A 12,804-nucleotide genomic window follows, 5' to 3' on the forward strand; every position below is an offset into this window, starting at 1 on the left:
TGTTCGTAGCAACTCGGAAGCACAGACGTTTACAGCGGAACCTCGGGCGGCGATTTTACACCAAAACGAGCTAGAATCTTCTCCGAGAATTTTGTCCATCGTCAAAGCTTCCATCACTACATCATATATACCATCCACCCTCCCACTCATCATCTCTACATCCAATCTTCTGTCGCTTGCATCCCCTCACGCAGCGTCTCACACATTCACAATGTTGTCCTCAAGATTATCACGGACTGTAAGTAATTGCCTTTCTGATTATGCTCGTCAACATTCTCGGACCTCATCATAGTTTTTGCCTCGTGCGGTTTCGGCGGCGCGACGCACCCCCGCATTCAGGGCTCCCGCCATGTTTGCGCGAGGGTATGCTGAGGGCGGCGAGGAGAAGGTCAAGGGCTCGGTCATTGGTATTGACTTGGGTACCACCAACTCTGCCGTCGCTGTCATGGAGGGCAAGGTCCCTCGCATCATTGAGAACTCTGAGGGTACGTCAGAAATGATTTTTCACCCAATTCGATCAAGACGCTAATTCTTTCTCCAGGTGGCCGAACAACACCTTCCGTCGTTGGTTTCACCAAGGAGGGCGAGCGTCTCGTCGGTATCGCCGCCAAGCGCCAGGCTGTCGTCAACCCAGAGAACACTCTTTTCGCTACCAAGCGTCTCATCGGTCGCAAGTTCACCGATGCTGAGGTCCAGCGCGACATCCAGCAGGTCCCATACAAGATCGTCCAGCACACCAACGGTGATGCCTGGCTCGAGGCCCAAGGACAGAAGTACTCGCCTTCCCAGGTTGGTGGTTTCGTCCTCGGAAAGATGAAGGAGACTGCCGAGTCCTACATGGGCAAGAACGTCAAGAACGCCGTCGTCACCGTCCCCGCCTACTTCAACGACTCCCAGCGTCAAGCTACCAAGGACGCCGGTCAAATCGCTGGTCTCAACGTTCTCCGTGTCGTCAACGAACCCACCGCTGCCGCTCTCGCCTACGGTCTTGACAAGGCCACCGACAACGTCGTAGCTGTCTACGATTTGGGTGGTGGTACTTTCGATATCTCCATCCTCGAGATCCAGGCTGGTGTCTTCGAGGTCAAGTCTACCAACGGTGACACTCACCTTGGTGGTGAGGACTTCGACATTACCCTCGTCCGCCACCTTGTCGACCAGTTCAAGAAGGAGCAGGGCATCGACCTGAACAGCGACCGCATGGCTATCCAGCGTATCCGTGAGGCCGCCGAGAAGGCCAAGATCGAGCTGTCCTCTTCCTCCCAGACCGACATCAACCTGCCCTTCATTACCGCCGACGCCTCTGGTCCCAAGCACATCAACACCAAGCTCACCCGTTCTCAGCTTGAGAAGATGATGGACCCCCTCATCAGCCGTACCGTCGAGCCCGTCCGCAAGGCCCTCAAGGACGCCAACCTGAAGGCCACCGACATCTCTGAGGTCATCCTCGTTGGTGGTATGACCCGTATGCCCAAGGTTACCGAGTCTGTCAAGAGCATCTTCGGTCGTGACCCCGCCAAGTCGGTCAACCCCGATGAGGCTGTTGCTATCGGTGCTGCTATCCAGGGTGCCGTCCTTGCTGGTGAGGTCACCGACCTTCTCCTTCTCGACGTCACTCCCCTCTCTCTTGGTATCGAGACCCTCGGTGGTGTCTTCACTCGCCTGATCAACCGTAACACCACTATCCCCACCAAGAAGTCCCAGGTCTTCTCCACTGCTGCCGATTTCCAGAGCGCTGTCGAGATCAAGGTCTACCAGGGTGAGCGTGAGCTCGTCCGTGACAACAAGCTCCTCGGTAACTTCCAGCTCGTTGGCATTCCCCCGGCTCACCGTGGTGTACCCCAGATTGAGGTCACTTTCGACATCGACGCTGACTCCATCGTCCACGTTCACGCCAAGGACAAGTCTACCAACAAGGACCAGTCCATCACCATCGCCTCTGGATCCGGTCTTTCTGACGCTGAGATCGAGAACATGGTCAAGGACTCCGAGCAGTACGCTGAGCAAGACAAGGAGCGCAAGAACGCCATCGAGGCCGCCAACCGCGCTGACAGCGTCGTAAACGACACCGAGAAGGCCCTCAAGGAGTTCGAGGACCGTCTCGACAAGGCTGAGGCCGAGAAGATCAAGGAGAAGATCACTTCCATGCGCGAGTTCATCGCCCAGAGCCAGTCTGGTGAGGGCACCGCCACCGCCGCTGAGATCAAGGAGAAGACCGACGAGCTCCAGAACGCCTCTTTGAGCCTGTTCGACCAGATGCACAAGGCCCGCTCCGAGAGCCAAAACCAGAGCGAGCAGCCTCAGCAGCCTGAGGGTGAGGGCGAGAAGAAGCAGTAAATGCTTTGATTGTTCAGCACTGGTTTTGTCTTTCTCGTTGATGGCTTCTTTACGTCCAAAAGCAGGCGTCTTGCATCCTGTCATGATTGGTCTGGTTTAGGTCACGTCTAGACGTGTACATGTCCCTACACATGTTTGAGCATCTCTGTATCATATTTTCCGACGATTTCTCTTCTCACATTAGCGTTTGTTTTATTACCCTTACGGATCCTTGGTACACGTCGGAATAACGAAAGAGTGATATCCACTGGTGGTCAGGACATGATGTGGAAGGGACGACATAATGGCGGAGTCAATGAGTGTACCATAGCTTAGAGACGCGAGATGGTAGCACTTCGCTTACTTCTCCGCTCTACAATCTACGATTTGAAATGTTCATTACTGTCTATTACAAAGTGACGTCGTTCATTGCCGACTAACAGTCGCCCTGTACAAGTAATCATTTTGGATCTTACTATGTGATGTGCCCCGCTATCTGAACCTCGGGATAGCTTCATCATTTCGACCCGCTAAACTCTTACGTCATTACTAATCCGCGGCCTCCGTTCTTTAATAGTACACAAAGTCAGTTTTGTAGCGAACTACCTCCTATGATTCCAATTCGCGGCATTATAAAGCACACTCTCCTCTTCGCACGCAGATCCAACACCACTAGATCCATTACCATCGCATCCCTATACTCTTCACCCAGAACCTTTTCACATCCTACACTTGCCAGCAAAGCATTGATTGGCGGACACATCCAACCTCCCTGTAGTATTCGATATAGCTCTACAAAGGCCAAGCCCAAGATGACAGACGCAACGAATCACCCCTTATCTGGCCTCTGGCAACCTACGCAGCTCCAGAAACTGCATTATGGTGCTGACTCTGTGAAACAACATCTCCTCTCCTGTCTTCCAAAAGAGTCAAGCAAAGCCTTTGTCATTACTGGAAACTCTCTGGCCAGCAAGACGCCTCTGGTGAAGCAAGTTGAAGCGCTTCTGGGCGATAAACATGCAGGGACCTTCTCAAAGATAGGCGAACACGCGCCTGTCGCCCAACTAGACGAAGCAACCGACCTTGTGAAGAAGGATCAAAGCATCGATACCGTGATCTCCATTGGTGGCGGAAGCCCAATCGACAGCTCAAAAGCCATCAGCTACCGCCTGAACGAAAAGACGGGAAGATACCTTTACCACATCGCCATCCCGACAACCCTAAGTGCAAGTGAATGCACCCTGATGGCCGGCTACACACAATCTGACGGCGTGAAAACTGGTGTTCGAGCCAAAGAACTCGTCCCTCACGTCGTCATCTATGATGCCAAATTCGCCCTATACACCCCTGAACGCCTATGGATGTCAACTGGTCTCCGCGCCATGGACCACGCCATCGAGCTACTTTATCATCCTACCGCCACTGAGATGCCCGCTAGATGGTTGACTCTACAGTCTGCAGCTACCCTCTTCGAAGCCCTACCAAAATACAAACAAAACCCCAAAGACGAGGATGTTATTACGAGGTTGCAGCTTGCCGCATTTGCTTCCCTGGGATTTTTGGGCTACAACATCAAAGGCGGTCTCGGTCTCTCCCATGCCCTAGGCTACGCGCTGGGTTCTCCCTATGGTATTCCTCATGGTATCACATCATGCCTCACTCTGGGACACGTAGTCAAGCTCAAGGCTCAAGAACCCGCTGCGGCAGAGCAGGTAGCTCGCTTGCTTCCATTCATCGGAAAGTCGGCGTCTAGCGATGCCAAAGCTGATGCTGAAAAGGTTGGAGACGAAATCTTGGGGCTGGTCAAGGATCTAGGGTTGGATAGTGACTTGAGGAATTACAAAGTAGGCAAAGATCAGATTCCTATCATTACAGAGCGGGCCACGGGTGGGCAGAAGGAAGGAAAGGCCTATGATGCTGTTGAGGGGTTGGTAAAGGGATTGTTTGTTTGAGTAATCGAAATGGAGAAGTTATGGAGGGTGGAATTTATATTTTGTGACAGCGTCATACAAAGACGCTTTGCCAGACATCATGTACTTGAAGGATCACTTGTACTCAGGTGAAGTTTGAGGAAACAAGTTGTTGATTATTCTACTTCACGATTCGGGTCCATAATCCGGGCCAGTTCCAGCATGAGGCGGTATAGATAGATGGTAAAGTCCTCTCTTCGAAGCGCCTTCCCATGCCACTCGCGACTCACATCGGCTATCTCCTTCGCTCTCCTTTTACCATCTTCATGGCTCGTTAGATATCGCATAATTTCTGGCAGCTTGTCCATGGAGAGGCTGATAGGGATGTAATGCACCCATGGTATCAAGCGCTCATCATACCATTCTCGCAGGATCGTCTGCTTAAGCACAACGCTCCGCGATTGTAACAGCGTGTAGTATCGCCCACTAAATGAATTCCCGTCGATGTCAAACACGAAGCGGGATTGTAGCTGTTGACTTTGTTCCTCTATATCTCCAGGGTTAAAGAATTCTTTTTGCTCTTTGCAATCTTGCTCATTGCACTGGAACACAGCCGTGAATTTCACGTCATAGAGACTGCTTTGATTCTTTACCGTGCTGTATGGTATCCATTGCCCTAGTTTGGATTGCTTGAGAAACGTATGACTGGTGTGATCGATGGCCTGGACCAACTTCACGAAACGTTGTCGGTGGGAATGTTGCCAGCTGCTGTTCCAGCTATAGCCTCCAGTTATGCTACCAGCCCAGTATAGTTTGTCGCTCTTTGCTTCCCAAGCAGGATCATCTACCTCCTTATAGTCTCCTTGATATACCTTATCTGTATACCAAGGACTAGGATATATCATGTCGCCGAACGAAGAAGGCGCAGCTTGCGAAAGGATGGGGATTGAAGCTTCTGTCGTCAGACCAGTCATGGGAGAGGAAAAGAAGCCGTGTATACTCTCGAACTTGGGATGTGAGCAGACTTCCTGAGCGTGCGATTTGTCTTGGACGAAAGAAAGGCCATAACTGAAGATGAAGGGATTCGCCTCAACACGAGGATTACCCCAACATAGATCATTGGTTTTATCCCATATGGAGTTGTGATTTGCATCTTCGAATGAAGGACGTAATGTACCGCCATTATCGAGCGTTTGTCGCCTGATGATGAACCTAGGTTCATCCAATAAATTAAGAGCAAATACAACGTCAGGAATGTTGCGCGATACTTCATCAAAGAGCCCTCCGAGATCCTTCCCAAGCCAGTGGTCACTTGCCGAATTATATTCTCCATCCGCAAAGGCGCACTTACGGAGCGCAAGATGGTCGAGCTCAGTGACGTTATTGATATTTTCGCGTAGACGGCGAGGTTCGATCTTCCAGAATGGCATGAGATCCTCATTGATCATGTCAAAGTCATCTATCAGAGGAGATTGGTTGGCTTTGGCGTGGAAAAACCACTTATTAAATCCTGGCGGTGCTTCGCGTGAGTTTCTTCTTCGATACTCCTTTTCGGCTGAACGAAGTGTTTTAGATTGTCGTTTCTGTAGATGTGCGAAATCATTCCGAGCCTTCAGAGCAAGCTCTTCGACAGCGTGAAGTGAGCTTGGTGGTACAGCGCCAGTTGTCACATACGGCCATACTGCTTCAGGCAGCAAAGGAACTTGCCTCCCCATCGAAGTCAGCCGTACAAGTGACAGCACCGGCCAGATGGCGAACAGATATAGTATGAGACGCCCCTTGGAACTCTTCGGTAGGAAAGAAATAACTTGGCACAGACTAAGAATGGCGATCGTTGTACAAGCAGGTGTTTGAAACCCCCCTAGTGATGTAGTCACATCCGTAGTAAAGGCATCAGCTGACGCTGTGACATAGCCCCAGATTACGGGCGCAACTTCCCACTGTACTTCTTGTGTCTGGTTATATTAGCCTGCGATCAAATCAACACAGATAGAGTTATACATACAAGCCAGAATATGGCAGTCCAATGCAGAGCTTTTACGATGCCAGTAAATAGAGCTTTGACCATGGAAGAAGTTCCACCAAACAGACAGAGAACCACAAAAATGGCTACCGTGATGCAAAGCCCAACCGTGCGAAACGAGATGGGGCGGATTACATTTCCGGTGCTCATGCGATGGCCTCCATCTAGGCAACTGGGCTATTAGAAGAGCAACTCCTGTTGCTACAGCCAAGTTTGTGACTCGATTTGACTGACCACCTCATGACGAATCTAAGAGCAAGTTGTGTCGCGCAATTGGTTGGCTCATAAACTATCCAGAGACAGAGTAATAGAGGGAGAATTCGCACGATGGAGGACTCATTGGAATGTTTGGTATACACGCGGGCCCCAATGACTCGATATGGAAAGATAAAGTGCAGTGAAAGAGCATGAAAAGCAGAAAATTGCTTTCACGAAAATATTCGACCTTGCAAAATTAAGCAAAATTCTATAGGAATAGAGCTAACCCAACAAAACTTCATGGAAACAGCCGTTGAGAGGCCGTGCATTATTTAAAGCTGTAGTAAGCGTGGATCTATCCAAATTTGTGTGCAGTTCCGCCGTTTGTAAATATCGCTACGATTGACTTGGTTTGCACATTCGATCTAAGGGACAATAAGCATTATGCACGTACGAAATGCATCTGAGACTTACACAGACTCCAAACACTTGCATGTAGATAGTGCGATGATCTCTTTATTTCACTGCTTCAGCATCGGCGAAATTTTTCATGATAACCCAAGCTTTCACCCATCAAGAACTACGATAAGGTCAGATATGAGTTGGACCAGAAACATCTAGGTACTTTGTGCTGCCTCTATAGCTTTGACAAGGCCAAGCGCTCCGTAGTAGATGGTGTGATCCGGTGCTTGTGATTCTATTCATCTGAAAGCTGTGTTCTCCGTTTAGCTGTCGTCTGTGACGGTGTGTTTAGGAAGTAAGTTGAAATGTACAAAAAGGGCAGGTATGATAACAAGATATGACACTAGAACAATGATTTACATACACACTCGACCCAAACCAGAGCGGTGAACAGCCTCGCGAACGCCAAACAAAAAAGGATAGCAAAAGAAAGCGAGTGGAGAATCACCTCTCGTAGAGCAACTCAGCTAACAACTTCTCCAAGTACGCCGGCCACATAGCATACTGCGGCAGCCCAGATGGCTGTCTTAACTACACCAGCTCCTTTGCGGCCTTTCCTCTTGCCTTTAGTCTCCTGTTGGGCTGGTCCTTGTTCGTTACTGCTTTCCTCTGTGCTGACAACGCGCTCAGCAGCTTGCCTACGCTCAGTGAACTCTTTCTCAAGTTGTTCTTGGCTCTCTTCTGGTCCGACGTAGCCAGTAGGTGAGAGACGGGTCGTCCCATCTATGGGATTGATATTACCTCTCTCCACCGTATTGTCAGTGTTGCCTTCCATTGCGCTCGAGGTGTTCACAGTGGCGAAGGGCTTAGTGGGCGATGTGGGGTTGAGAGCATCGCGCAGTATAAGCATATCCTTCTTCGCAGTGACAATCTCGAGGCCGTCTTTGATATGTGGAACGAACTTCGCAGGCTGATCGAGCTGCGATAGCGCTTCGTGTAGTGGTATCACAGGAGGAAGGTCACGAGATACAACCGATGTAGAGGTGGTGAGCGAAAGCTTGCCAGTGTCCGGATCGTGCACAAGGATCGTGTAAAGCATCTGTGAGTCCGCCCCTGATGAACGAGGTGATGTGACCGGAGACGACACCCCAACAAACGTCTCATCAGACGCTTTGCCCGGCTTAAGATCCAAGGTAGCGGATACAGGAGATGATGGAGTGTGAGCAGCAGTCATGGTATCCTGAGCAGTTTCGGTTAGAGCAGCAACTGATGTAACCTCTTTCTCAGCCACCAGTTCCGAGCTGTCTGGCTCGTTCACCTGGGTCAACGTCTCGCCTATTGTAGGATCATCCTTCAGCATATCAAACTTGTTCACTTCATGATCTTCCTCGGCCTTGTTATCCTTGATCAGGATCTCTGTCTGCTCGTGGTCAACAGCAATTGATCCATGCGTATCCACATATGCCTTTTGGGTGTCATCAACGGGTGTCTTGTCGTTGAGTTGGTGAATCGCTTTCTCCTCGACCTCGGTTGTATCTACTTTGGACGGCATCTCCTTCTCTAGGCTCTCCAATACGGGTCCGAAAGGCCTGAATAGGCTGTGAGCAAGAGATCCTCGCTCCTCAAACGACTTTTTCAGTTCCATCTTCGGTATGCGCGCGTATCCATCGTCTGAGAGCCCACGCATAGCGGACTTCTGTGCATCAACCTCGTTGGCAAGACGTTCTTCAGCTGCTACCTTAGCGTGAAGCTGAGCTTTGTCAACCTCAGTCATACCAGTGTGTACTTTACCTTGGGCTGGCTGCCCATGATCCTGCGGATCTTGCGCATTCTGATGTTTACTGGAGGTTTTGATGTCTTCCCACGTATGCGGTGCTACACCATAAATGAGCATGGCACGTTCTAGCAATCGCGCTAAAGCCAATTGTGTGTCTCTAAGGGTCAACAAGCTGTTTGCGACAGCTTTGTAGTTTGGTAGCATAGTCTGGGCAATTTCCGCATCCTCGAGATGACCCTGTAGACTCCAGATCAAACAACGCGTAAGGTGAGCATTTTTCTGGGTGATTTTTGATGCAATGTTGAGTCGCTGTTTGAAAGCTGAAGACACGTTCTTTGCCGCATCCGACTTGCCCAGTTCCTCGAGCTGTGCGTATGCCTTAATAAGATCATTGTCTGTGCTCTGGTACTTAAGGCGCAATTCTTGGATAGCTCTGACTTTCTTCGGTGTCAAGGAATGCATCTTGCCAGTTCCTGGACCCTGCCGAAGGGCATTGATAGCAGAGTCCAGTAGATCCTCGTCGGCTTTCATGCGCTTCAAGAGAGGCTTAGATGCTGGAATTTCGGCCTCTAGATCATCAATCACTTGCTTCATAGTCGTACGGCCTTTGCGGATACGCGCCAAGATCTTGTCGAAGAATTGCCGTGTTTTTACCACGTCCGCCTCCTCAGTAGGGTCTTGCCAAAAGAAGCTGGAAAACTTGGCGCCGCTTTCTTCAAGCCATGACTTCATTCGCTCGACACTAGACTCCAATTGACTTTCGGTCTCCACAGAATGTGTTTTCCCAATTGGTGTACTTGTTTGCGGTTTGTTAATCTCCTGAGGCTCAAGTGGTTTCTCTGGCTGCTGCATTTGTCTTTCAACTCGACGGACGAATTGATCGTTGATGACCTTGGCCTCAAGCATCGGATCGATGACATGGTGTTTCTTGTGAGTATCCTCAAAAGTCTTCTCTAATTTGGCCCGTTCGGCCTTTCTGAGCTCGTCGCCGAGGACTTTGCTCCTTCTCGCGGCCATGTTTGCACGTATGTGATCTGCACTCAAGAAGTCCAAGTCATCTTCAGGCAGTTGACTCAAAATCTTGGACGTAGACCGGGAAGATGAAGTAGTGCCTTGGGGGGCAGGCTCTTGTTGTGTTGAAAGTTGTTCTTGAGGAACATGCCGTCTCGTGCTTGGAAGGCCCGAATCTGTAGGAAAGGATGTAATGTGTTCTTTTGTGGGTGACACTGAGGGTGTCTCATGAATCTGCACAGTCGCTGACTCCGGTGCCGAGGGCTTGTCTTCTGCTTTTTGCAGAGGCACGGTGTAAACCTCAGGCTTTGCTACGAAATCTTTTGAAGATCTCCTTTGTAGCGAAGTTTCTCTCCAAGTACCATTCTCAGTTGCACCACCGAAATACGGATCCTTGTGTCTAGGCGTCTCCGTCAGAAATTGATCCATGGAGGAATTTTCCGTATTCGATGTAACCTTGGCAGATTGTTCGATCTTTGAGGCCGCATCGGATTTCGTCTTCGTAATGTACTCTCCGAAGAATTCTGTGCTTTTCGGTGGCGTAGGCTGCTGGAGATCGTAGCTCTGTGAAATACTTGCAGGATATGCAGAGTTGGTCGCGCTTGCTTCGGGATTGCTCGGCACTTCTGGAAGGCGGCCGGAAGACCTGACATGAGGCTGATCTCGAGGTCTCCTGAAGTCTGAAGGAGATTCAACCCCAGTCGCGTCATCACGGAGCAGTTGACTTGCCCGGAAGGATGGTTGTGGGAAGTAAGATGCTCGTTCCTTGTGCTCGTGGGAACTCTCATTCTTGACCTCAACTCGTCTCGGATATCTCGGGTTGGGATTGCCATCTTTATCATTTTTAGGCGACGATGTGGTGTCGTGGATGTCCAGCTCTCTCAGCAACCACTTTGGAAAGCTTTTGCTGGTCCATTCCCAGTCTTTGAACCCCTTTCCACTTAACATATCGTTGCTAGCACCGAAGATAGCCTGGTATGGGTCGTCCATCAGCCTCTTTCGCCATCGCTGATATTGCTGTAGCTGCAGCCACTCAAGATTAGACATGCCAGATGGACGCTTGCTGTCATGGTTGTCTTCATGTTGTGCAGATTCGGAGGGCGTACGAGAGAAGCATCGGGTACGGAGAGCAGCCTCGTGGGACCGTAGGATGCGTTGCGCGTAACGTTGAATGGGACTGAAGGTCGGGTCACGGCGCCACCAAGCCATGTTCGAGACTGGGGAGTGGTCCGAATGGAGCTGAAGTCAGAAGATTGGGCTGAAGGTCTTGGCCCTGCATCTCGTCAGTGTCAATTGACCATGTAACATGAAACGTAACATACGGTTGTATCGATCTGTGGTATCTTGTCCAAGGCACCAGCAGCTCCTCGGAGCTAGCCTAGGTGAAGGGGCAGTGGCTACATCAATAGCCAGACGACTTTCGCAGAGGGAGATAATGGAGCACCCAGGGTAAGAGGATGGTGCTATCAGAAACGTGTTCAAGACAGAGATAGGACTTCCAAACGAGACGGAACGCTCAGGCAACCTCCAGGGAGTGATGGCGTTGCCATATCCCCGCGTAAGCTCCGTGCCGCTTATCATGTTTCGCGGGGTACGTTACCACCCTCCGCGTGATCGATTGTTCGCGTCACCACTCCGTGGCGCCGTACATCTAGATCTCGCCACATATCAGGAGGCGCCTTTTACTTTTCGGCGGACACCTACATGTTGATGCAAGCGGCCGTGGATCGCCTTAAAATGACAGACCTCGACGATGCTTGACGCGTACCAAGTCGCGTCTCACAGCCGAGGCCGATAAGGCGATAAGGCAGCAGCGCCAAGGCTCCATCTGTCTCGATTCGACTCTTTGTAAAGTACAACCCTTTACAATCCTCATCACCCTGCTCGACTACACGTGATAGTGCGCAACATCAGCACGCACAATCTCGTGCATTACTAGCACCCAGCCCATCGGACTGGTTGCTCTTGCAATTGACCGAGACTATGGTGAAAGATTCCAATCTCAGTCCAGTCTAACTACAGATGTCAATCTTCAAGGCATACATTTGTTGCGAATTCATCTATCGGATCTACACTCAATGTGCATTCATCATACTCGTCTCGGAATGGCATCCAATGTACTCGAAGAATTGCTGGTTCGGCTCTAGCACGTAAACCTCGTGGAACAGTCGGAGCGATAAAACGTTGTTGAGCTTCTTCGCATACATCAGAAAGCCTCCGAAAATATTGACATGAGTTTGGTGGCTCTTACTCCAGTATTCGAGAGATGCCAGGTCATCAAAGTAACCGAGACCGAACGTCCTCTCACGGTTTGCTGAGAACGACCTAGAGTCTACGACGTCCCACAAATTCATCGCATAGCAGCCAATTTCACGACCTTCATCGCGCAGAAACCTCATACCCTCCATGAGCACGGGATGCATGGTATTGAGATAGAGGTTGCGTTCTTCAGGTAGCGTGTCGGACCAATCCTGACCCGACCGAATTACACACAGGTTGGGCTTGCCGGGTACACGAACGCGCTTTGGAACGTTGTCGCTAACAGGCGAGCCATTGGCGCTGCTGTTGGCAGAGCTCAATTTGGGGCCATCAAGTCTATTGTCTTGAGCAGCTGCTAGCCGGTCGCGCATGCTACCCCAATATGCATGTTCTTCCATCTCGCCCGAGATCCTCTCCTGCATGTTGGCGGCCCCTTCCGGATTCTCGGGGTTCGAAAATACCGTCTCAAAACGATCGATCGTTGGACGCAGGACTTCTTGGAACCAGCCATGTCCATCTTGTTCCCTGTCTGGACTCTGCCACCATGTATCGAAACCAGATTCTTGCTGCCACTTCTTGTGCACGTCTGCGCTGCGCCAGTATGCAATGACAGCAATGCTGCACGCGCCTCTCTTGTCGACAACGGAAGCCACTTCCCAAAACGACGGTCGCTCTGACTCTGGCGCTTTATTGACAAAATCTTGCAGCTTAGAGATGGCCGTGCCATCGTTTCCAGCGACAGAGGCATACTGTGCTCCTATAACTGCCATGACGAGCTCGTCCATCTTGGTGGGAAACCTGGCGCAATACGCAGGGAAAGGCGGAACATAGTTGGGCGGTGTGCTAACCGGGCATGTTCTTTCCTTGTGGAGATGCTCTGGGATCGCGCATTCCAGCATCTTGGGAAA

The 12,804-nt window shown here is 50.6% G+C and overlaps 5 protein-coding genes across 5 annotated transcripts; 2 read left to right on the forward strand and 3 right to left on the reverse strand.

Annotated features, from left to right (window-relative positions):
- Window positions 1-211: 211 nt before the first annotated feature.
- Window positions 212-2,337, forward strand: AA0111_g814 (Heat shock protein; the record flags this gene model as incomplete). Its single annotated transcript, XM_028654554.1, has 3 exons — window positions 212-238; window positions 293-485; window positions 542-2,337. The coding sequence occupies 3 exons, from the start codon at window positions 212-214 to the stop codon at window positions 2,335-2,337; spliced, it is 2,016 nt and encodes a 671-aa protein (XP_028511572.1).
- Window positions 2,338-3,128: 791 nt separating this feature from the next.
- Window positions 3,129-4,268, forward strand: AA0111_g815 (hypothetical protein; the record flags this gene model as incomplete). The annotated part of the gene is made up of 1 exon (XM_028654565.1): window positions 3,129-4,268. The coding sequence occupies one exon, from the start codon at window positions 3,129-3,131 to the stop codon at window positions 4,266-4,268; it is 1,140 nt and encodes a 379-aa protein (XP_028511573.1).
- Window positions 4,269-4,402: 134 nt separating this feature from the next.
- AA0111_g816 (hypothetical protein) lies at window positions 4,403-6,294 on the reverse strand (the record flags this gene model as incomplete). Its single annotated transcript, XM_028654576.1, has 2 exons — window positions 4,403-6,181; window positions 6,232-6,294. 2 exons carry the CDS (start codon window positions 6,292-6,294, stop codon window positions 4,403-4,405), a joined length of 1,842 nt encoding a protein of 613 aa, XP_028511570.1.
- Window positions 6,295-7,372: 1,078 nt separating this feature from the next.
- On the reverse strand, window positions 7,373-11,218 carry AA0111_g817 (hypothetical protein; the record flags this gene model as incomplete). Its single annotated transcript, XM_028654587.1, has 3 exons — window positions 7,373-10,696; window positions 10,744-10,910; window positions 10,960-11,218. 3 exons carry the CDS (start codon window positions 11,216-11,218, stop codon window positions 7,373-7,375), a joined length of 3,750 nt encoding a protein of 1,249 aa, XP_028511571.1.
- A 494-nt stretch (window positions 11,219-11,712) lies between these two features.
- On the reverse strand, window positions 11,713-12,795 carry AA0111_g818 (hypothetical protein; the record flags this gene model as incomplete). Its single annotated transcript, XM_028654598.1, has 1 exon — window positions 11,713-12,795. The coding sequence occupies one exon, from the start codon at window positions 12,793-12,795 to the stop codon at window positions 11,713-11,715; it is 1,083 nt and encodes a 360-aa protein (XP_028511578.1).
- Window positions 12,796-12,804: the final 9 nt, after the last annotated feature.

Source organism: Alternaria arborescens (assembly GCF_004154835.1).
Source record: "Alternaria arborescens strain FERA 675 chromosome Unknown contig_2, whole genome shotgun sequence".
NCBI classification, from domain to species: Eukaryota; Fungi; Ascomycota; class Dothideomycetes; order Pleosporales; family Pleosporaceae; genus Alternaria; species Alternaria arborescens.